The sequence below is a fragment of the Periplaneta americana genome, chromosome 12 (genome assembly GCF_040183065.1).
Source record: "Periplaneta americana isolate PAMFEO1 chromosome 12, P.americana_PAMFEO1_priV1, whole genome shotgun sequence".
Classification (NCBI taxonomy): Eukaryota; Metazoa; Arthropoda; class Insecta; order Blattodea; family Blattidae; genus Periplaneta; species Periplaneta americana.
Window position 1 is genome coordinate 50947905 of NC_091128.1, and position 26516 is coordinate 50974420.

Sequence of the window (26516 nt, forward strand, 5' to 3'; positions counted from 1 at the left end):
TGTGCGTCCGTGGCTGACCATAACAATATCTTTGAAAAATATTGGAGTGCAAGAGATCAAATGACTTTACTGTCAAACACCTGGCATTAGAAAACAACATTTTTACCCTCAGGTGGAACATCAGGTAAGTCATTAAGTAAATAAATTTGGGCTTAAAACAGAACCTTGAGGTATACCACCTGTAATTTTTTGGATGAGGATAAATGGCTATTTACTAAGGTTTGAATTGTTCTTTCATTAAGAAAAGAATGTAGAAATCTTAGCATTCTCCTTTCTGCCTTTGATTTCAAGTTTCATAGATTGTAATAAATGGATGCATCAAATGATTAAAGAAGATAATCACATCACCTATGTCAAGATTCGGGCATCTTTGGGAATAGGTATGAGTGCAATACAAGAGATCCTCCATAATTTGAGAATATAAGTCCCAAAATTTTAGACAGAGGTAGTAAGACTTAGCTTTGCCCTCACCAACATGTTTAAGTGATCAATATAATAGGGATCTGATGGATGTTATGTTTTATTTAACGACGCTCGCAACTGCAGAGGTAATATCAGCATCGCTGGATGTGCCGGAATTTTGTCCCGCAGGAGTTCTTTTACATGCCAGTAAATCTACTGACATGAGCCTGTCGCATTTAAGCACACTTAAATGCCATCGACCTGGCCCGGGATCGAACCCGCAACCTTGGGCATAGGAGGCCAGCACTATACCAACTTGCCAACCAGGTCGACGATTTGAAGGATTCTTTTCCTCAACAAATGATTAGCTTCTGTTCAATTATGAGAAAATAAATTGAAAATGTCAGATAAGGTGCTGTGAGGAAGCTGTGTACTCAGAGAATTCCACATAATTTGAGGAAAACACGAATTGATTGGTGCATGGAAATACATAAAAATAATTTAATCAAAGCCAGTTTAATTCATTTTTTGACATAAGTGATGAAACATGGATTTATCATTACAGGCCAGAAAATAAATGGCAGTCAGCACAATGGCTTTCCTCAGATGAAGATAAGCCAACGAAAGTCAAAAGAGAGCGAAGCATTGGCAAGAAGATAGTTGTCTCATTCTTTCATCACTATAGTTCTATTATGTCTGTTCCACTGGAGAGTAGTCATATGGCTAATGCTGAGTGGTATACCAACATTTGTTTACAGACACTCTTAGAAAAAGTGCGTACAGAATTATCTCGGAAGCCATACATCCTTCACCATAACACCTCGTCCCACATTGCAGGACACTGGATTTGGTCACTTCAGGTGTGAAATTAATGACTCTTCCATCCAACAGTCCTGAACTGGCAACCATTAAACATCTTGTTCTCAATCATCATGAAAAAAAAATGCGCGAATACTTCAACAATGTTGAAACTGCAACTGAGCTGGTGTCCGAAGTGCCTCTAAAAAAAGTGAGGGCAATGCTTTGAAGACTTGTTTCATCAAATGGACAAGTACGTAAGATTTAAGGGGGAATATATTGAGAAGCAATAAAGCTGAAAACAGAAATAATATGTTGCTATACATATCAGTTTCAGAAACTTTTGGTGACCCTTAGTATCTTGTGAAGATATATCCAGTTTTAATTGTGAGAAATGACAAGGTTCGACTTGCATTTGGTGTACAATAAAATTATCTCTTCTCTTTAATAGTAACAGTATAACTACAGATCTCATTTTTTTTGCCCAAGCCAAAGTACCCTCATTTGTAACTGAAGGCTGCAGTGGAATTTATTATCAATGTCCTGCTGAATACATTAAAAGATAGATTTATCTTTATGTAAAAAGTTGTGTTATACTATTTTACAGGCTAGTTGCTAGGCTATAGGTGCTTCGTAATATATACTATGTAAATATATTTGCACAATTATATTATTTTACTGTACATGTTACTTATTCCAGATATTTATTCAAATCCTATCTTTTCTGATTCTTCTCTCAAAACTGTTGCCTAATAAGTATACATATTAGAAAAATAAATAAGAACATTAATTATGCAGATATTTAATCATTTGTATTAAACAATATTTATATATAAAATAAATAATATAACCCTCTACATTTTAAAAAGTGGAAGTTTCGTAACAATGAAGTTGTTTGCATGATGGCCAAGTGTAGGGGGACGTAAAGGATGTGTAATGTTTAAGCAGCGAGTGGTTGGGTAACAGGGGAGCATAACCAAACCAAGCTTCACCATTGCTGATACAGGTTTATAAAGTTACACATATGCTCTAATCCGTGAAATCAAACAGATGTTTTTAGGTATAGTAAATAATATACCGACATTTATCCCTTCTTCTAAATACTAACTCCAAAAATGTTATTCTGTTCTTGTACGTCTTGGGCAAAGTACTGTGACATGGGAACCTTTAATCACCCTGAACATTAACAAATTTATCCTTTACTTCGTCCTTGCATAGCTAGGACAGAGTGGCAGTGTTAGACATTATTCAATGTTTCAGAAGCTTAACATGTGAGTGCTGTCTTTACACATGAAATTCTGACATAAGAAAATAATGAAATCCTACAAGTGCTGGCAACAAATTTACGTAAACACCAAAATGGATGAAGAAAAGAAGTGGTCTCAGCTTTCATGATGCAGTCTGTAATTTAACATAAATGCAGATTTTATCTTCACACAGAAAATAAATCAAACATGTCTGCAACAAAAATTGAGAAGTACATTAATAATTACCCACATTTTAGACACAAAAACAAATGAGCTCTCCCTTAGTAGCCACCACTGTTTCCAAGATTAATTCACATGAAAGCACAGCCAAGATATCTACAATCATCATCTCAAAGGGGATAAGAAAACGACATTTTCCTCAAGATTGGCCCCAGATTGTATATTAACGTCTTACATACTTCCAGCAAGAATATGCGAAACTCTAACTCTGTTTTGCTACATAATAAAATTCTTCATCTCAATATAATCATACGTTTGCTATTAAAGTTTCGTGCTTCAATTTCAATATGATGCCATATGGAGTATGGGAACATGGAGGTAAAACTCTTGTGTTTTCTTGACTCGGAATGAGAACTATGTGATGTTGGTAACACTACACTTCAGCCACCTTTCTTAACCTGAAAAAAAAAAAAAAAACAGTATTCACTTTCACAGGAGGCTGAATGCACGTCAGTGTTGTCCTACAAGTTATGATGATAAAAATGTCCTTCAAATGAGCACTAACCTGGGACCTTCTAGTCCATAGCTTCCAAGTGACCTACTATGCCTCCTCTCATTTAAACTGTGTGCATGCGTGTGTGTGTGTGTGTGTGTGTCTATAAAGATACAGATTTATCACAGAGATAATGAGAATTAAATTCCTATGCTTTACATGATAACACTATGAAACAAACTGAACCAGATCAGTTTCAATCTGCAGGAACAATGAGGATAATGATATTGTGGATTATTCAAGGTCGTGTTGAAATATGTAATCAATGAAAAATATTATGAACTATCAAACTATGGTTTGCAATAAAATTTTGCGTCACTTGACAGAACAATTGACATGTTAGTAAGTTGTCTATGGAGATCATGTTCTAGCCTTAGCACAGATTTTTAGATAGTGAAATGTCAACTTCGAAGGTAGCCGTCACTCTGGAAAAATAGAAAACTGAAAACATGTAAGAAAACTACATGGTATTGACAAAAGAAGGTTGAATAATGGTCAGAATGACTACAAACGAGGTAAGAATCAAGAAGATCTCGATCAGCTGAAAAAAAATTTCTGTGCATGTGACTTGCCATCACCACCTCAAAGAACCTTGCACCACAAAAATGTCCCTAGTTACTGATTGCTCTTCATTTTAATTTCTGATTGGGAGAAAAGGGGAAATTCCAGTGCTGCCCCTTTACTTACACACGAGATATGGTTCCATGTTAACTTCCTTTTTCCTCAGATTAAATATAAGTTTAAATGTCATTATTTCAGACAGGCAGACAAGAACAAAGGGAACAGCTACTGTGAGCCATGGTAAGGTGTACTTGGACCATTTTAAAACATTTTTCCATGATTAAATACTAATTTATATTCCAATTGTATTGTATTTTTGGTCCAGGAAAAATACTTTTCTTTTATTCACTGTTTTATAGTATTACAGTGGCTCACTATAGGATAGCCCAACAATGAAGTTATAACAAAAAGACTAAACACTTTAAGGAAAGAAAATTTTAGAATTTTTACCAGTATAGAATAAACACCAGAAACTTTTGTATGTTTACAATGTGCAAGTATTAGAAAAAAAAAGATCATTCTCATTACTTATGAGACACGTCATATTTCTATGTACAGTGTTCGAGCCAAGATGTCCACTCACTACCAGTGGCTGCATGGCCTCCGCATGCTATAAAGGTCACCCGTCTCTGCCAAACGTTGACTGTAATTTGTGGCAAAATAAAACTAATGATAATGAAATAAAAGGCTTACCTTATTGTAGTAATTGCTGGAAATGGTCACCTTCGGCATTCAAGCATGCTCGACATCGCTTCAGCACATTCCCGCTTTCTGTAGTTCATTTTCACTTATGTGATGTACTACAGGTTTTGCACAGTTTTAACTTCAACAATTTAGAGGTGTATTGAACTGATAAAAGGGTATTTTACAATTTGCCACTTGGAATGTTCAAGGATTATCATACAAGGACGATCAGCTTGATGACATTTTAGCAAAAAAAGGTATCAAAATTGCAGCAATTAGTGAAACAAAAAGAAAACAAAACGGATCGAAAGAAACAAATAACTATATTCAATTATACAGTGGTGTTAATAGACAAGAAAGAGCAAGAGCTGGGGTTATCTTAATGATTCATAAATCACTACGCTCCTCTATTGATTATTATAAATTTTGGAATGAAAGATTAATAGAAGTTCGAATTAAACTTAGAAGAGGTTTTATGACAGTAATAGGCACCTATGCACCTGTGGAAGGAGATGAAGATAATAGTGAGTTGTTTTACAATAAATTACAAATCATCATCAATAAAGTTAATAAATCAGACATGTTACTTTTATTAGGGGATTTCAATGCAAGAATTGGTAATAATGAAGTTAAGAGGGCACATTGGAAAACACGGCGAAACAACTTGTAATAATAATGGACAAAGCTCTTTGCTGGAACACCATAAAAATGTGGACATATTGCAGGAACTCAAAATGGATCCTATAGTTAATTTTGTTCAACAATATCGACTTCAGTGGAAAAAACATGTCGAAAGGATGGATCGCACTAGATGGCCTAAACAGATTCTTACTTATGTACCAAGAGGAAAGAGGAAATTGGGAAGACCACGAAAGCGCTGGCATGAGACCGTAACAGATCCTGTAGGGTCTAATACGTGACGGATATGATGATGATTGAACTGATGTTTTTGACACCCCTACTTCCTGGGTTAATCTGTGCAAAGATTTCTGAGGGCTTTGTTCTAATAGAAAACCTATTTCATCTAATGTTTCCTCAGTTAAGATCTGTTTATTCACTCCACACTTATTTTGAACCGAGCCTGTCTCGTTAAATTTCTTTACGTGTCTGTATATGGTTTTCTTATCTGAAACAGAACCATCGGTGAAACGACGTCTGAATTTATAGCAAAATGTTCTCCACGTATATTTCATGAAAGTCTTGCATATAAAAATGCATTGTTCTATGCATTACATCAAAATACAAATGCACACAACAGAGACACACTGAATAGGCCTATTGACTTGAGAGTCGTGGGAATCTGCTGTAACTAGCGAGAGCTTAATGCCAGGACTCGCATTATTCCTGCCATGGTAGTGGGGGGGAACATCTTGGCTTGAACGCTCTCTATATGGTCTGCACACAAATACACTGCCGAGCAAAATAACTGCAACACTTGAATAAATTTGAAATATCGAACTATAATACAAATTATAACATTACTGTGTGCTTCTATGGACCTGTTTGTGTTAGGCAAGTGTTAATTCATGTTTTGGGAAGGAAAGTATACCCATTGGATGATTTGTGACACCCTCTTTGTCACTTACTGTCCCTCATTCTGTATTTATTGCTGCACCATTAAAATTTACAACTCTAAACACAAGCAACCAAAACAAAGTTATAACACTATTGTTTTCTTTTTTTGCTTATAATGGAATTCTGTGATATTGAAGTCAGTTTTAAACAACATTTAAGAGAGTGTATATTCATTTTTTCCATTAGTGAAGTAATCCTAAAAATTTAAGAAGATAAATGGTCATCAGAAATGAAACTGCAGAGTAGTTCACAAGTTAGATAATGTGTCTATATTACAACAATTTGAGTAAAGTGTTTAAGTATTTCTAAACCCACAATATTTCGTTTCTAATTCCGAAGTTTATGTTAAAACTCTGAAAACAGAACATGCAAACAATCAATGAACAATATAAACATTTAACAAAACTATAGTTAGGTCTGGAACAGTGGTGTCCAATAAAGGATGCAGTTTGGATATCAATACAGAACTTATGTTTCATTACACCAGTTTTCTTATAAATCACTTTAATTGTACTAAAATCTTAGACAAAAATGCTTTTTCCATAGTTAGTTCCACAAAAACCCATATGGTTTCAAACTTGAAGAAAATGTGGTCAGTTTCTGACGTAGAAAAATTTAATACTGTCCATGAGAGCACTCAAGAGTAAGCATGCTATGAAGCATTATTCAATGTTTAAGATTTGCCATAAAACTTTAAAGTATTAATCTGCCAGCATATTCAATACTCTTAGTATCCTATACTTCAAAATAAGTTAGCTACATTATATATATGTATATGTATATATGGCATTTATTCTCCTGCACAAATAATGTGATAGTCTTTAACATATTATTCGTAGAAAACTAATGTCTCACATCACACTTAGAAGTCTTTTAAACTAATCATAGTTCTCTCTCTGGTAAAATAAGAAGTAAAAATACAATTCCAAAAGGCAGGGGAATATTAATCAACAACAGTAAATCCATTACAAATTACATATCCTAATCTACAATAACACGCATGTATATATGAAAAGGTCGTGCAAAATATTGAAGCTCTGATTCATTCTTCACCACCAAGGTGCTGTTACTTATGCTATAATGATTTAAAATTACAACAGTTAATATACATTACATTGTACATAAACTTGCCAAATCTCAAGCACCATTGTTTTGAGGAAAGAAGAGAGACTGCTGACACGATTCCCTATAATAAGTATCACTGATCTTACTTTATACAAAGCTTTGTGCCCATAAAACTTGATCAATCTGCAGTTTATGATTGTTTAATGTTACATTTTCTATGTTTGGAATGCTACATAAGTAAGTTCAAGATTGTAAATTGTTGATAATAATGCACCTTTCAGAAACTAACAAGAACTTTAGCAGTAATGTTTGCTTGCCAAATGCAAGATTTTAAATATTAAAATTGCTTTAACTTGCAGCTTGAAATTACAAATGCAGTGTCTGGAGCAGAGTAAGTACTGGATTATAATTAGGAACTTATGAATAGTAGAGCTGCAAGAAAACAACCGTGACAAACTCATATGCATTACTCAAATCACATTTTAACTGGTGGTGTAACTAGGGAAATGGGGGAGAACTATTAGTGGAATACGTATCTCATCCAGGCTTCAGTTCACGTCACTCTTGACACAACAATCTGTCAAACTAAGGACAGAGAAGTTTCTTTTTCTTTTAATCCCTTTTGCTTGTACTGCACTTTGGCAGCTAATGTGTGTTGCAGATGAAACAGGATGCAAACAAAAAATAAATGAGAAGTGAATACATCATCTCATGTTCTTTTACTATAGGATAAACATTCTTGATATCATTGCATATTCTCATTCTGTTTCAAATACGTATAGTGAACCTTCCTTATAACCACCATTAATAACTACATGCATCTATGAATTAATATTTATTTTTTTGTCCGAACTTTGAGTAACTTAGAAGCATAGATAAGATAAAGCCTCCATATGCTACCAATACAAGCATTACCCCAAAAGAGATTATTTGTATTTGTTCACTGTTTTGACTAGTCAGTATCTTTTAAGATACCAGTAATTAAAACCAGATTTAGTACTGCAGTCTCTCAGAATAATTCCGACACAAAGCACAGCCAGAATGTCCCTGCGTCACTTTGAGAAATGTCCTGCATAAACATGGATCTCAGTTCTTTGGAATTCTTAAATGAACCATTAAATTGCACTTGGGTATCTAGACAAAGCTACAGCTAAATTGTTGTAATTCCTGAATGAAGTAATTTAAGACTACCAAAGATTTGGCTCTTTTGCTTGATTCTTGAAGCATAGTGGTACAAAGTAAATTATATAAAAACATTAATCTATAACATTTACTCATATGCAAGGCTCTGTGGTTAACTGCATGAGTTTAGCAAGTCATTGGCACCAGAATCTCAAAATTACAAATATGATAATAAAAGAATCTATGAAAGCAAGAATGATAAACGAACGATCTTTGTAGGATAAAGGTTACACATCAAATTTCGACCTTCAATACAGTTATTGGGTATATGATAACATCCATATACCTATGTACAAATGTCTAATTGATCTTTTCACTTAACCAACATTACTAAAAGTTAAACAGAAATATTACTATGTAAATTATTTGAAAATAGAATATAACTGGAATTTACAGACTGTGCATCTACATAAGGTGACAGAAAAACAATACGAATTACATCTATTTGAACTAATATTGGTCACATGTGACAGTCTGTGACCCAATAGGAGAAACAGTAACTCCTATATATTTGTGTTATGTCTTGCAAGTGAGTAAATGAATGAAGATAAGCTCAGTCCTTCCAGTCCTTCTTGATCTCGAAACTCCATTCCCATTTCAAATGCTCATGTTTGTCATCATCAGTAAAGAGTGACTGGACTGTGTAACTCCCACGCGCCATCATTCCTGCTGGAGCATCTTCAGCAGGAGTTGTGTAGGATTGAACCTCAGTTTTTGGTGGGTAACTTCCAACCATATGAGACATCTTGTCCACTGTGAACCAACACATTCACTAGTTTAAGAAAATCACTTTCTTAGATAGACTTATTATCAGTGACGTGCGGTGCCCCGACAGATTACCCAAGCAGCCGCATAGTTAAATTTTCTTTTCCTTCTTACTATTTACATTTGATTAAAATATTTATAATATTACTAATTATAAAAATATATTGGTATTTGGTACCATTTTTTTTTACAAAATCTATAAGATTAGGCTTACTGCAACTACTGCCTAAAATTAAAAATACTATTACAAAAGACTACTCTGAGTATTGGTAAGTCGTGACGAGTTATTCCATCTTGTTGGGGAAACATGTGGTAATAATCGTCGACCCAGAAATTCATCAAGAAATTTTGTGCACTTTGATGATTTGAAAAAAAACGCTGCAAGCCCAGAAAGAGTAGCAAAAAATATACGGCATTCAGTAATACTTGAAGCACTTTGGGACAGTGCTAAATTTAAACAGTGTGCATAGCAATGAACAAAGAGAGCTTGTGGAAAAGGTGCCTTAATATTAGCTTGACACAATGTAATGAAGAGGCCATCACTGCACTTCCATTGTAGCTCTGTGCAACAAGTTTCTTACAGCAGTTTGGAAAGTCTTGAATATGTCTTAAAAATAAGATCAGAATGTGCTGCCGCTGTTACATCACGGAGGCACACAAACTGCTCTACCACCCTTCCTTCAATCGTACATCGATAAACGAGAGGAAATTGTGATTTATTCGAGATGTCAACTGTCTCATCAGCTAATATGGCAAAAAAATCAGATTTCTGTAATTGCTGTTTAATTTCCTTAATAAGTGCACTGGCAACAGATTCAATTAAATAATTTTGAATACGATTTGATACATCTTTGAATACTGTAGATGTCTCCAAATGATTTTTTAGAAGAGGGTCATACTGGGCGGTGTAGTCCAAAAGTTCTAAATAATTAGGCCTACCGCGGTTGTTGGACATTTTCCTCTAAATGAAAGTTTCAGTTTTGCAAGTAAACAAATGGTGTTCATAAGCCTTTTCAGAATGTCTCTATTGTGTGTTACCTTTTTATTATGTAGAATAATACTTTGTTGTGTTTGGTCACTTAGCTCAGTTTCAATATGCACAGTTCCAAAAGTCGCGAGTGCGTTAGAAACACTAATATGTGCAACAGCAACATCATGATCCCGTATTGCTTTAGTTAAATTATTGTATTTAGCTTTTGTTGCTGAATTAAATTATTATTATCACCAGACATAACCAAAAATTTTTATTCCATTTATATACACGTACAAAGTAACTACAAAGTACTGGTACAAACAAACTCTAGAGAAACAGTAAGTTTTACACTCATTCAACTTCGAGCGCACAGGCAGCCCAGGCAGGCTACCGGCTGTTTGGGGTATTATGCATTTACTACAGTCTCGTGAGGCATCCCTCATTGGTTAGAAGTTATGATGACGTGGGTTGTCATGGCAACTTCCATGATAACCTGCATTCAGCACTACTGGTGCTGGCACACTGCTGCCAGCTCAGGACCGCAGTATGTGCATTGTATATGCCCCATCATGCGACTTACAATTAACAAAACGTATTTAGAAACGTTTCAGGACTTTATGATTAAATAAACAGAAAGTAGATATCGTGATTCTTATAATCAATCAGTGCTGCCCAAGCCGTGCTTGGGTTGCTTGGGTGGACTGCACGTCACTGCTTATTATCCACAATGGATTCCATCAAAATACAACATGAAATAAAATTGCTTTTATTAATATATAAATTCGAAGCATACTGTACTTATAAATAAGTCATCCCAGAGTAACAATTACGTATCTAAGTGAAAAATTAAAATAGGCTCATTAAAGCACGAAACACATTCTGATTACATATATAATTACCTTGGACAAAAATGAGACTTTAAACAGTGTTGCCAAAGAAAAAAGGGAGGGGGGATGGGAAAGATCTACTTGTGCCTCACTTAGAGTTAACAAAGTTGAATTCACAACAATAGGCTGAAAATATTTTCTCTTCCAAAATTTTACCAACTCCAAACAAAGGTTTTTTTTTTTCAATTAATTCTCTCTTAGCTATACACATTAAGTTATCAATATTTTCCTTAAAGTCCGTGATAAACTTATCTTATATGATATTTTTTATTTCATACTATTTGATGAACGTTTTCGGTTTTTATAAACCATCTTCAGATCACATTACCTCTATTGAACTGTTATACTGTTATGCAATAGGTTACATTAACCATATTATGTTAAAATATAAAATACAAAATATCATAAAACTTTAATGAATGTACAGATTTAAATGTTAACATATTAAATTAAAATATGCCTAAAATGGAAGTTTTTTGCATCATATACAGTCCTTTCAAATATAAACGGTTATTTCCATGACCATCTTACATGATAGCTATCATGAAAACTGCATTTACAAATTAATTATTGTAAATGTAGTTTTCATGATAGTTATCATGTAAAATGGTTTGGAAATAACCGTTTATATTTGAAAGGACTGTATACGATGCAAAACAACCTCCATTTTAGACTATTTTAATTTAATATGTACATTCATTAAAGTTTTATGATATTTTGTATTTTATATTTTAACATAATATGGTTAATGTAACCTATTGCACAACAATATAACAGTTCAATAGAGGTAATGTGATCTGAAGATGGTTCATAAAAACCGAAAACGTTCATCAAATAGTATGAAATAAAAAATATCACATCATATAAGTTAAGTTTATGACGGACTTTAGGAAAATAATGATAAATTAACAAGCTTATCAGAACAAAAAATGGGTATTAAAAAAAAAAAAAAAATTGTATAAAATCATACACATTAAGGTTTTTATCTTAAACCAAAAATTTCTTTACTAACAGCCATTGTTGGGACTCAATTTTCTTGTACAGTGTGATAGGGTACAATATCCAGCATAATAATATACTCAGATGAAAGATTTGAAATAAGATGTTCTTGTAGATTTTTGTGTAATTCTCATTGTTCATTTCTTTGTGGTGGTTTCTGGGTTTGGAATTATATATTAATTCTGATTCTTTAACAAAACTCATCTCATCCCCAGCATGAAAATAACAACTTCCCTCTGACCTGCACTTTCATTCACTTTCACTACTGGGATGGCATCATATTGCTTTTTTCATTCTATAATGTGGGTGTGAACCCACGTCTGTGTGTTTATTTCCTACAAATTTAATTTTTTCCGTTATAAAATTAAGGAATTTGCATAATGTAGGGATCTGTCTTCATTGTTCATAAAATTTTAGAAAAGTTCTGCAGAGGACATATTTTTCAAACTTGTTCAAATCTTCCTTCAGACGTGACCGACATTTTCCAATGCTCCCCCCTCCCCCACTATTTCTTGCCTTTTAGAACTCTCTGGATATGTTCCAAGCAGTTATAATCATTTTTCCTACATATTTTGTAGCTCTTTATATTGTTCTGATTAAAGGAATAACGAGACCTTTATTTTCTTCTTCACAGAATTGTATATCACAGTCCTATCTTCAAAATGAACAACTTCATGTTGAGATTTCTTCCCTGCTGTTACTGTACTACAAAGCCATTGAACATGTCTGATTGACAGTAATTGTTTTTTTATTCAGGACTGTATAGTAATTCTGCAATTCTAATTCATTCCATGATACTATACAACTCACTGAGAATGTTATGCTGAACAAGGCATATAAAGTTAGAGGTTTTGGTCAAATTATTATTGCCAAGAACATTTCTATTGGGTCTAATTCATTTTAAGAAGTATAGAATTTGCAGTTTTAATACAGAATAATGGTTTAAAACAGTAGGCTATCTGTTGATATTCTGTCTATTCACTTTCAAGAGGACCTAATCTAAACTGTGAATTATGAAAAGAAAATGTTATTTTATCAACTGCAAATAAATCTATTTTCAATTTGTTTTAATACAATGGTGGGTACTTCATTTTGTCATTCACTCTAGCATCCCCATGTAGGAGTGACTTAAAAAACGAAAGAATTAATTTACGCAAATTTTACCTCATTATTATGTATACAAAAGTAAATTAAACGCTTATTTTTCACATTCAGATTTTTAATTCAGTTATTCCATCCATACAGATATTTTTAAGTTTCGCTTCCAAGAACATTAGTCTAAAAACTGAGAACTGTTATACCAGTATGTGATGTGATGGTTTCGTTTTGATATTTTTAATACTTATTCAACATGTTCCACAAACGGTGCATATACAAAAAAGTTCCTAAACATAAATCATTATGATACACCTAATATGCTACTATTTTATGTACAAATAGGCACATACTTACCCACAGTGCCTGAGTTCCAAGGTTGCACAAAACAAAAAAGCCTCAATAAAATCTTAATCCAGCTATAAAGTAACAAGCTAATATTCAATTAATAAATATGAACTCTAAGAAAATAAAATGTTACATTATAATACACTATAAAGCATGCTAAAGCACTATTATAAATTATTAATAGTTACAACAATAACAACGTGATAATAAGCTTTAAATAATAATAAACATAAACATGAGAAATTGTAAAATGACCTTAAAACAATTTATTGAGTCTGCTGGAAATGGGCACACTTTCTAACAGTTATCATATAATCAATGATTCAGGTCAAGTGGTATCTAATATTGCTAAAATAGATTCACACTATACACTGTTCCAGATTAGAAAAGTTATGAAGCGGAATATACAGAGTATTTAATGTACAGTAAAATCCCAACTATTCACCACTCTATTAATCGAATGACAGATTATCTAACTGTTTTTCTCTCACTTTCTTTTTTTACTACAGAAAAATATATAAGTGGTGTACATTAAGTTAATACTTGTACTACCATTTTTTTCTATAGAGGGTTATTACAAGCCTTTACCGATACACAGTATGCAGTAGGAATAAAAAATGAAACAGCCTCTCACATAATCTTCAAATATATCATCCTCTCTCTCTCTCTCCTTAACAGGACGTAAATTTTTGTTTGTATGAGGGTATAAAATGAAATAACCCAAATCTTAAGTTCAATAAATCCATGAACTAGTGCATATTGTTCTAAACAATTGTTGTAATGTCGGTCAATTATACTTAATAACCTGCAGATAACTGAGAACTAATTTCTGATACTTTCGTCACAATTACTCAATATGAATATAAACACGTGAATTGAATGATGAGAGAACACTCCACTCTGTTTAAATAAGATTATTTTTTACCTGGAATAAAATTAGTTCCTCAGGCCTATGCAATAGTGACAAAGTTACACTTTAAAACAAAAATTAACCCAGTCAATCTAGTGAAGGCAAATACACACTGAGAAGACACATTTTAGGAATAATAATTATAGAAGAACCCCAATTATCCGTCATCCTACTAACAGATCAATGGATTATTATCTGTCTTTCTCTAGCTCTCTATTTTCTGCAGAAAAAATATGAAGTACTGTACATTATGTTAGTACGTATTTTTTTCTACTGAAGTTTAATACCAGCCTTTACCATTACACAGTATGTAGTAGGAATGCTGCCACTGCCAGCAACAGAAACAGTTACTTGTGGGAGGGGATGTTTTTCCCAACTTGTAAAATAGTCACTACCTACTTCAAAGAAATGACCCCAAGAACTTCCACACAATTGCAAACCCGTGCACCAATCATTCCTTGTCTTACTGTTCAAGTGGTCATAGGTACTGTATAGCCTCTATACAAAATATCTTCTACACGTATCAAAAGAAAACATGTTGTGCTAAGTATTAAAAAAAGTGCAAATAGACCTAACTGAGCAGTTTGGGAAAGGAGAAACTGTGGCTCATCTCACTTCAGAATACGAAACTGACATTACAACTGTGCTCTATTTAATATAAACAAGGATAAAGTGCTATGTATTACTATACTTCATTATGTTTATTAGATATAACCAGCATAATATTGTATAGTATGGTGTGTAGTACGAAGACGCTAGTGGTTGCAGTATGGCAGGGGCTTCCATCCTTAAAAAGGATTAACCAGCTTAAGACAATTTTTTTTATACAGAGGAGAAGCCCAAAAGCTTACAGTGCAGTCTGAAGTACCTTAAGACGATAAAATTACGTCAAATCGTAATTTATAAGCAACCTTTCAGTCTTCTCCTAAAGTGGTTTTTATATATATATATATTTTGCTTGGTTACTTAATGACACTGTATCAACTATGGGCTTATTTAACATCGACAGAATTAGTGATAGCAAGATGAGGCTGAGGATTAGCTATAGATTTCCTGACATTCACCTTACAGTTGGAGAAAATCTCGGAAAAAACCAACCAGGTAATCAGCCCAAATGGGAATCGAACCCACACCCGAGTACAACTCAGAATCAGCAGGCAAACATGCTACTGCCCGAGTTATGCCGGTGGCTATATAATATTTATTGTTGGAATATTGTTTTGTTAGGATATTCTACTATGTAAATTAAGACTTCTGAATCTTTCTGAAAGTTCTGTTACTTGGTTTGAATCCTACCTTCGCGAACGTCAACAATGTGTCATTGCATGCGATTATTCCTCAAAATGGTGTGTCGTGAAATCTGGAATTCAACAAGGATCAGTTCTCGGACCTTTACTCTTCATGATCTATATTAATGACGTGACTAATATGATAAAACACTGCAGATACCATATGTATGCTGACGACTTGCAAATTTATTTGCATTTCCACCCTGACGAGACTAGTGACGCAGTAAACAAAATAAATGAAGACTTGGATTCGATTTCACTGTGGGCACACAAATTTGGATTAAGGTTAAATCCAGAGAAATCGCAAGCAATCGTAATGGGTCATAATCGTCTACGAAGCACTCTTGATAGTAGTCCTATACCACATATAATATTGAATGAGATTATTGTTAAATACAGCGAAACAGTTAAAAATCTTGGCATTTTTATGGATAGCGATCTAAATTGGAACACTCAAGTAACACACATTTGCAAAAAAATATTTTCTCAACTTCACTCCTTGTTTCATATGAAAGAATCTCTACCACTTAGTCTAAAAAAGAATCTTATTCAGATGCTTGTAATGCCCCATTTTGATTATTGCGATTCGTTGCTAACTAATGTAAGTTCACTCTTAGCTGAGAGACTACAACGTGTTCATAATGTGTGCATATGATTCATCTGCAATACTCGTAAATTTGACCATATAACACCTTCCCTCCAGTTACTTTCATGGGTGCGTCTGAAGAACAAAGAACAATACATTCACTGTCTCTTCTGTTTAGAATCATGCATACTACTCCGAATTATCTATCGCGCTTTCAATTTCTTAAAACTCTTCGAAACCGACATCAAGCACTTCTTTCTATCCCTCATCATAGGAAGTCTTTATACTCATCTTCCTATAATGTAGAAATATCTCGCCTCTGAAATTCGTTACCTAATGACGTCAGGGACTGCCGGACTTTATCGCAATTCAAAATTAAATTAGAAAATTTTGTCTTAGATATTTGATATTTTGTCTTTTTTAGATATTGCTAGAAGTATTGATTTGTGTTTTATTTTTTCCCTTTTCTTTTTTAATATAGATTAAAATTGCAAGTTTCTTGTTTATGTTAGTTAATTAGTTAGGATACAATTAATTATGATACTCATTTAAAGTTTGTGTGACTGCAACCTGTGTATATTTTTGTGTGGGTTTACTTTGTTTATAGTGTTTTTTTCCTCTCTCTCTCTTTATTTCTTATGTAGCTTTACTTTGTATATAGTGTATTTTTGTTTCCGTTTATTTCTATTATTGTATTTGTATTCCTGGTGTTGTGGAAAAGAAGGCCTGATGGCCTTAACTACACCAGAATAAATAAATAAATAAATAAATGTAACAGCCTATCCACGTTTACCAAAAATATTTTCGACAGCTTCTGCCATTTCAATACATTTTGAAATTTTAAATTCAGTTTCTCAAAAATTATCCTACAATTAACCTTAACTTGCAACTAAAACAGACAATTATTATAACTAAAACAAATTAAGATGCTACCAAATACAACTGGCAAAATAGTTCTCTTACCTGGCATACCCATCCTGTATGTTTTCTGAACATATTTCAGCCCATGTACTATCTCTCTCTGAACAATGAAGTCAATTCGTATACGGTATGAAACTCCTTCCTTGATAGTAAACACCTGAAATATGAATTATAATTTCTTTACGACAATTTCCAGATAATGCCATAAGACAAGAGAAATAACGTTCAGTAAAATAACAAGAACACCACAATGCTATACTTAAAGCAATTTAACACACGCGTGTACACAAAATAAATTACACTGAATACTGTACCCACATATTTGACAGAATAATTTTCATTACACTGTATGTTATCTCCATTCCTTAACATATCTATTTTTAGGGTTTCTCCTTTCTTCCTATATTCCGAACATATTCACATAATTAAATAAGAAGTCACACTATTTATCCACATTTTTCATTATTCACATTATTTTAATTTTTCCACCTTTTCAAATGATAAATTTCCTATTTTTATATTTCCATTTTGTACTATGTTCTGGTCACAAGAAATAACCATATACCGGTACTTTGTTTTTTCGAGATATATTTCCAAATCTCTCTCTTTACTTGCTTCAAGTAAAATTCCCGTGTTTTCCCTAATAGTTTGTGGATTTTCTCCTAATATTCATGTCATCTGCATAAACAAGAAGCTGGTGTAACCCGTTCAATTCCAAACCCTGTCTGTTTTCCTGGACTTTCCTAATGACACATTCTAGAGTAAAGTTAAAAAGTAAAGATGATAGTTCATATGCTTGCTTTAGCCTGCAGTGAATTGGAAAAGCATCAGTAACTGGCCTATAGGGATTATGCTGTACATTTCACTGAGACACATTTTAATTAATCGAGCTAGTTTCTTGCAAATACCAAATTTAATAAGAATATTATATCAAACTTCCCTCTTCACCGAGTCATATGACTTTTTGAAATTTATGAATAACTGATGTACTGTGCCCTTATACTCCTATTTTTTCCTCCAATATCTGTCGAATAGAGAAAATGTCGTCAATAATCGATCTGTTACGCCTAAAACCACACTGATGATCCCCAACAATTTCATCTACATATGGAGTTAATATCATCAAAAGAATATTGGACAAAATTTTGTATGATATCAATAAAAGTGATATTTCTCGAAAGTTACTACAGTTAATCTTTTCCCCCTTCTTAAAGATAGGTACGATTATGGACTCCTTCCATTGTTCTGGTACAATTTCCTTTTCCCAAATAGCAAGTACAACCTTAAATTTCACTACTGGGTTTCCACTCTCTTGTATTAATTCTGCTGAAATTTGATTGATGCCTGGAGACTTTTACTGTTTCAGCTTTTCTATTGCAATATAGACTTCAGAAAGTGTGGGTTCAGGTATAAATGGCTTAGCAGTTTGCATTTGAATATCATCCTGATCATTTTCATTTGGCCTATGTGTATTTAGTTACTTACAACTTACAAATGGCTTTTAAGGAACCCAGAGATTCATTGCCACCCTCACATAAGCCCGCCATCAGTCCCTATCCTGAGCAAGATTAATCCCGTCCTTACCATCATATTCCACCTCCCTCAAATCCATTTAAAAATTATCCTCCCATCTATGCCTTGGCCTTCTCAAAGGTCTTTTCCCCTTCAAGTTTTCCAACTAACAAAAGTTACCCAGCAATTCTGTTTCGAGTGGTTGAGGGAAAACCCCAACCATGTAACTTGTTCCAACCAAGTTTCACAGCCAAGAAGGCTAACCGTTACTCTACTGCAGTGGACTATCCATTCCTTTAGTTTAATAGATCAAATTTGTGATCGCTGCCAAGCATATCTTTGTGATGCAGAAAGAATATTTGGCCATTTCACTTCTTGCTGCCATGATCAGTTAGTTTATTTCCCGCAACAAGCACTGAAACAGCTGATGATTTACAATGAACAATCTAGGACACATATAAGATCCTACAACTCTGCTATGGAATTAATCTCCTGGCAGCGACCCATAATGTTTGAAAATAAAAAGGACAAAACATAGATACCTGTAGGCTTAGTTAGCTACATCTCTGATCTTCTGTCACCAAACAATTCAGAACGAGATTATGGTCAATGAAATTGTGCGTCACTAATTCAATACATACTAACGTTTTACATATGCCCAAAATGTCCATCATTCACTGGTATCTAATACACTCCAAACATTGTCAGATATTCCTGCCAACAATCCTTATGCTATTTCCTATAAAAATGCAGCACAAATATTGGCAAATGAAGAAAACATGCAAATCTTTAGATTAAGGTTCGTTGATCATAATCGGTCAGATCAATGACAAGACAATAAACCTACTGCAGAGGATATTAGTTTTTTTTTTAATCACCAAAACACCACTACATTATGCATGGCAGATACAGGGGAACAAAAATGCTATCAACATTAAGTCTGCACTGTGATCTAACGATATATCCCCTCCTCTTCCCTTATGGCGAACCTGGCTGGGACTCACAGTTGCAACATAATGGCCCACACAAGCAAAACAAGCTTACAAGAAGTACTAACTTTTATTTGTATCATTTAAAATTGTTGTCCGTAGTCATTTCTCACACATTCATCTGTCACATTACCTATTACAGCTATATTTAGTAGACCAGTATTGTCGGAAGTGCAAAGTTTACAATTCTTAAGGAAAAACCAAAAGGTATTTAAATACTGATCAAATAAAATATCTACAGGATTTTATAGTCTCCCAATCACTTCAGCAAGATTTCTTTGCAGGACAAATAGTGACTCTGCCCGCTACATTTCAAATCAGGAGCTATTGCAAAATGTTAGATTGTCCAAAAGCATGGCAAACCCAACATTTTATTGACTTTTACCTACAATACGCAATGGCTTGAAATATTTACTGCTTTACTCCCACATTACAAAATCGTTGATCCTAACATCATTATTCGTGTTTCTGCAGTGCAACTCAAAACTGAAGATGTATTCAAGAAAAACCATTTGGCATAAAAACCATTAAGAGGGAGTTATTATGTTGCTTTCAAGGTTGCATCTTCAGTGGTGTATGTTTCACTATTAATGAACCAAATAACTTTTAAAACTGCTGATATTCTTTATGGAAAATAAATCTGTAAAATCTTTATTTGAACTTCTACTGAACTTAGATTGCAGCACTTGCTGCACAAACCACTTTTCTTCTTTAGGCATTACAGCTTTACATAATTAAATGCTTTGGCAGTCTCAACAATTCAGACCCTCTTTCCTTATCTTAGACACAGTTAATCCAGTTGTTAATTTTCATTTCCTTCAAGTAATGAATTACGTCATCTTCCCATTTGAACCTTGGTCTACCAATAGATCTTGTGTTAATAGGTTCCCATTTACATAGTTTTTTAACCATTCTATAATCCGACATTCTATATATATGCCCAAACCAACTTCACTTTGATATAGCCTTCTTGTTTTTAATTATTTTATTTAATTCACGGTGTTTTGATTCTCCAATTATCTCAGTCTTTAGTACATCCAAAAACCACAAGCCACTATTTAAGTCTATAATTTTGTACATCACCTTCTACTTATGTTAGTACATATTCTACAATATTTTCTATATCTAGGCAGAAGAACAATATTCTACACTAATGACTCATTGTTAACACCACTTTAACGAATTTTTTTCGTAATCACTCTCCATGTGACGTGTGCAATGTCAAATAGGCCTAATGTCATTTGTACAAATTCAGATATTAGAGTTTTGCCGAAAAGGGGAGGGGGAAGAGTCCTAAATGTGACTCACTAAATAAATTTATTTTGATCGTTTTCCTTTACTAACTCCACAAATTGTATTGTAGTCTAATTCAGTGAGTGGGTTGTTCATCCCTGCCCTCTTAATGGCATTTTCTCACCTAGGTCAGTTTTAAAAGCACATTTTTGTCACAAACGGAATCGTACTGATCCAGCAAAAATAAGCAACTCTAATGAGCTCGTTTCATTACATTCTAAAAAAAAATCTTTATTACATCTCATTAAAAGATTGTGTCAGTGTCCAACAATTTTTCTGTTGAGAGCAGTAATTTCATCTTGCATATCAGATGATAACCGACATTAAGATCTATGGATCATATGAAGAGACAAACAGGAAGGCAGAAAATAGGAAATACTGGAGAATGCTGGGTTTACAGTGAAAGACCTGCCCTTGGGCAGAACAATATGAGTGAATATACACAGACGAAGAAGAATGCGATTTATTTATATTTTTGTGGATCCATACACCTTCACCTGCCATATCCAATGGAATGCATTGAAAATAAATATCGAACAATGTTTTTGTAACTGTACGTACAACTTCAGCATCGACGTTCAGGTAGCTAGCAGTTGGCTACGGGGCGGCGAGAGAGTACAAGGGGATCCAGCTGCCTAGATAAGTTTTGCGCACGCACGCACGCACGCACGCACACACACAGATATATATCAAAAGTCCGGTAACACTTTCAATATTTTATTACACAAAAACTACAAATGATAGCATTTTCGAACACACGTCAGTTTAAAGTCAAACTCTCAAAGTTCGTTTTACACCTTACAGAGATTCAATGCGTGAACCATGAGTGACTCGGCAGATGTCCAAACGATAATCAAACTCTTCCCATATCCTTTTCAACATATCCTCTGTGACCGTGGCGGCAGCTTCTCAAATTCTGCTTTTTAGTTCCTCTAAATCACGTGGCAAAGGTGGTACAAACACACGGTCCTTTAGTTACCCCAATAGAAAAAAGTCACATGCAGTCATATTGGGTGACTTTGGTGGCCATGCCATGAAACATCTGTCCCTTATTCCAGCACGTCCTATCCAACGATCAGACATCTCTGTATTCAGGTAAGCACAAACTGCATTGTGGAAATGTGGCAAGAGCCCCATCTTGCTGAAAGATGAAGTCGTCATCGAGAGCTTGTCTAAGCTGAGGCACCAACCATTGCTCCAACATGTCCAGATATGAATGTCCAGTCACAGTAGCCTTAATGAAGAAGAAAGGTCCGTACAGTTTTCATTGTGACAACGCGCAGAAAACATTCACCTTTGGGGAATCACGCTCATGTTCAATGATTCTGTGAGGTTTCTGTGTACCCCAAACACGACAGTTGTGCTTGTTAATTTTCCGAGTCACTCATGGTTCACACATTGAATCTCTGTAAGGTGTAAACAGAACTTTGAGACTTTGATTTTAAACTGACGTGTGTTTGAAAGTGCTATCATTTGTAGTTTTTGTGTAATAAAATATTGAAAGTGTTACCGGACTTATGATATGCCCTGTATTTGTATATGTATATAAGAGAGTTGTTTGGTAATATGGTCGACCCCATCAAATATCTATTGCTTTTCGACACATTTACCTTTATGGTAATTACTTCCTTTTTTTCAAACACTGATTCATCAATTTCGACAATGTGAATTACCGTCACCTCCACCACCTACTTTAATATTTGAATCTTGACAAACTTTTCTGCATAGGCGAGAGAGAACTGTTTCCTTGTGGGGGGGAGGGAGGCAAACAAAACCATAGAATCGCCGTGTAACAGGGTTATGGGCGACATCATTTGCCTCTTCCCCCTGTTATAGCTTGACTGTGGTACAGTATATCGGAATATGATCATTTAATGAAGGTATTTGCGGGGGGCATGTCTCTTACAGTGTTAAATTAACACACATAAAATGAGAGGAGGTTAAGGGAAAGAAGTGAGAAAGGGGAGGAGAAAGAGATGAAGAAATAAATGTGAAAGGCATCTAGAAGAGGTTTCTATTTTTTTGTCTTGTTTTCATAGTTACTTCAAGATAAAAAAAAATCACATGTGTATCGCCTCGGATTCTGCACTCTCACCCAAAAACCAATTGAAATCCAGGTTAATGAAATTCTGTTAATGTCTAGTTTACGTACACCACTTCCTTCGCTCAAAATGTTTCGTCACGATAGACGTTTCCCTTAGCCTAAATCTAGCGCATGAAGGTCCAGGGAACATTTCTCCAGAAAAAAGCAGATAATCATGACAAATAATACTATGATCGTATTGCGATATTGCTTCTGGAAGTGTTATGGACCTGAACGGTATTATCGTCCATGAGAAACGAAGAGGAAACTTTGGTGAATTGCGCTGAGATACTATGATTTCTAAAGTAGAATTCGTTGAACTTATAAGGGATTTTTTTGTGGAGATGCAGTTGATCGTATTTGCAAAGCATAACAAAAAAGCCTAATTCATATTCGTATTCGCACAGTACGAAGGGAACTACCTCGGCGTTAGTTTGGCCGAAGCTTTAAACACCCCAAAACAGGAAACTACAGGATCTGCGAACAGCAACTAATTGAAAGGGAACCCCACAACTTGGGATAAGAAGCCTGCCTGCCTCCACTAAAATAAATTCTGAATTGATTGGTGTACGTAAACTAGACAACTACCGCAATTCTTATTGTTCTAGATTATCTGTACCTGCTTTTTTAATTGCGAAATATCACCAGTCAGGTCGAGTTCAACATCTGCTCTATCCGGCACTACCAGAGCCAACTTCTTCACTATTACCTTCCGAGGATCATTTGGTTCTGTACATAAAATGTTAAACTGTCAATTCACATTCATTGTAAAAATTTAACATAAACTATTACAAATATTACATTAAAAACACGTTGTAGGCTAGATATATCCGTCTTACTCACCAACCACAACAGTTCCAGTCTTGGCATCACCCAGAAGTTTTTCTTTATATTTACGTAAACTTTCATCTTCTTTGTCAGTTTCGAGAATTTCCTCAATAGTCTTCTCCGGCGGAGGTTTGTAATTTGATTCATTCTCATCTTCAGGGGTGTTGATGTGAAGATTCTCAACACCTTCTGCAGCCGTATCAGCCATTATTGCCTGCAACCGATTTTACTAAATTCATACAACAGGAAACAAAAATCCCACAACTACAATTAGGTTTTTCCTCACGCTCCGCCGGGCGAGGAAGTCTGATCTGTAAGGCCAGATAATGCTTTGCTTTTCTTTTCTTACCTAAATTTGCTGTTAACAATGAACAGAAATGTATAAATTGATATGATATTCTTGTTATAATACATGTATAATATATATTATATGTACACGTGTAAATACATACTCACTTTTCTAAAAGTCCGAAAACTAACTACTCAGAGAAAGACCAACTGGCAACTAAACTCCACCTTGTAATTCTTAAACGGAAATACTGCTTATAAACAGACGATAGATCGATAAAGTGTTTGTATGACTAGTTATTTAAGACAAAACGTTCTATTAAATAGAACAATACAAACTGTAATTACAATGTTTTAATTTTTATTCCATAATCTGACCACAACGCTGAAAGAAAGAATTTTCTTCTTCCTTAAAATGATTTGACTACTGCTGTCTTTGGTTTAGTCTTTGGTACAGTGACTGTAGTCTTTGGGCATTGCCAGAGCCATCTACAGAGAAAGCCAGAGGTCGGAGCCCTTGGGTCGGCAACACTGTAAATAACGTAAGCGCCTACCAAGCGCCTACCCTTCTTGAGCGCCACCGATTTTGTCATATGTATTTTGTTCAGAGCGAATTATTCACTGTTGCAAGGTCACTAGATATCTCGTGTCTCGTGCTGAAGCGACAGTTGAAGAGTAAACAAGCCCGAGCCCTGGATTCCATGAACAGTCACCTCCAAAAACTGCCACAAATCGCTATAGGTATCCTACAAACAAAACTCAGCTCGGACTCTTCGCGGCGTGTATGCTATACCCCTCTTACTCCCCTGCAGTAGGCTTGAGAGCATGCTGGAAGCGGGAGCATGCGTCATCTGCGCGAGACAATCACGCCCGCTGGTTTCTGCGCACCGAGTTTTCCTTGTTGGATGCCTATAACCATAGATCATAGAAAACAGTATGATGTAGGCTATAACTATAGAACTGAAGTATTATCACAGTTTAGTATATAGTCACGAAGCTCAATACGTAGTAAATATGCATCCATAGATAGTTGCTAACCACTAGGATCGCTACTATCGCCTCATCACAGTCAATGCGAAATAGTATCACCACAGTCTATTGTTCCTAGCATCCTCATAAACTCAAGCTTCGTGACTGTATACACTAAACTGTGGTATTATATAGTCCTACGTGACTTCGCATAAATCTCATTTAATTACGAAATGTAAAGGAATGGAATGGAATTTACTACGGGGGGGGGGGGGCACTATGAACCAGCACTGAGACCTTTCACGATCTGTTGCGCTAACTCTCAAGCCAGGCGCATTCCCAAATCTACACCAGCTGACTAAAATAAGGTTCGCTACGTAGTTCACCGCTATGAAGTGCCTGGTTGGGTTTTTTCCGAGGTTTTTCCTCAACCAATTGAAGCAAAATCTCTAAGTAACTTTCGGCATTAGATCGCGGACTCATTTGACCATAATTAATTCACATATCATGATCATCATCCATACCATAGCCCAGGTTAATGGTTCAATTCTACTGCTACAACAATGTTTAATAAGTTACCACAAAGGGCATATGACGCAAGTTATACACCGGTACAATTTAAATCTGTTTTGTATAACTGGTTAATCAACCATCCATTCTATAGTATTAGTGAATTTCTTGACTCCAGCGTAAATTTATTCTAAATTTATAAGCTGCATTGCTCTTTATTATTACGATTATTATTAGTATTGCTTATTATTATTATTATTATTATTATTATTATTATTATTATTATTACCAGTATTGTATTTCATTTGTATTGTTGCATTCATCTGTTTTTATATTTTATGTCAAATATTATTTTATTTTATACCTATTGCAACAAATTGTTGCTCACGACATTCATAAACGATTGATTGATAAGTTCACGGTGCGGCGTGCTGTACTCGTACAAGAGCGCGGCCGTTCGGCTACATAATTATTCACAGAATAGGAGCACAATAAGTCTCATGCTGCAGTGTAAATCTTCGGGTCCTTCCTCTGTACAATAGATAAAAAAAAAGATTCGCCACGTACCCAAGTTTCGCGCAAGCCATCCCACTCGTCCCTAGGCCAGCCCCTCCGAGCGTCGCTAGCCGGCGTTCGGGGAATGCTATGGAATGATGACGAAATGGAGAAATATTAACGGAATGATGTAGCTGCCTAATATGGGGAAAAGGGAGAATAACGAGTTAAACCCCAACTGCGACCTTGTCCGCCACAAGTGTCACCCGGATTTTTCAATGAAAAATACCAGACCTAGCCAGGACTTGAACCCTGATCGCCTGCATGTCATGCTGAAGCTCTGAACACTCAGCCAGGGAACCTATCTAATTATGCGACTTCTAGATATATTCTAAAGGTAAGCGTATCGCACTCATCGGACGAATCGGGGAAAGACAATCTTTGCTGTAATTGTTATGTAACCGCGTTCATTACATCGTATTGCACGCATCGGCTCTCGGCAAATCCGTCCACGTTTCTCGGATGAGCA

General features: G+C 34.9%; 1 protein-coding gene across 1 annotated transcript; it reads right to left on the reverse strand.

The window, feature by feature from the left end:
• Nucleotides 1-2582: 2582 nt before the first annotated feature.
• On the reverse strand, nucleotides 2583-24734 carry RhoGDI (rho GDP-dissociation inhibitor). Its single transcript, XM_069841299.1, has 5 exons — nucleotides 24182-24734; nucleotides 23741-23939; nucleotides 23517-23626; nucleotides 17063-17177; nucleotides 2583-9000 (listed from the first exon to the last, which is right to left on the reverse strand). Exons 2-5 carry the CDS (start codon nucleotides 23931-23933, stop codon nucleotides 8801-8803), a joined length of 618 nt encoding a protein of 205 aa, XP_069697400.1. The 5' UTR covers nucleotides 23934-23939; nucleotides 24182-24734; the 3' UTR covers nucleotides 2583-8800.
• Nucleotides 24735-26516: the final 1782 nt, after the last annotated feature.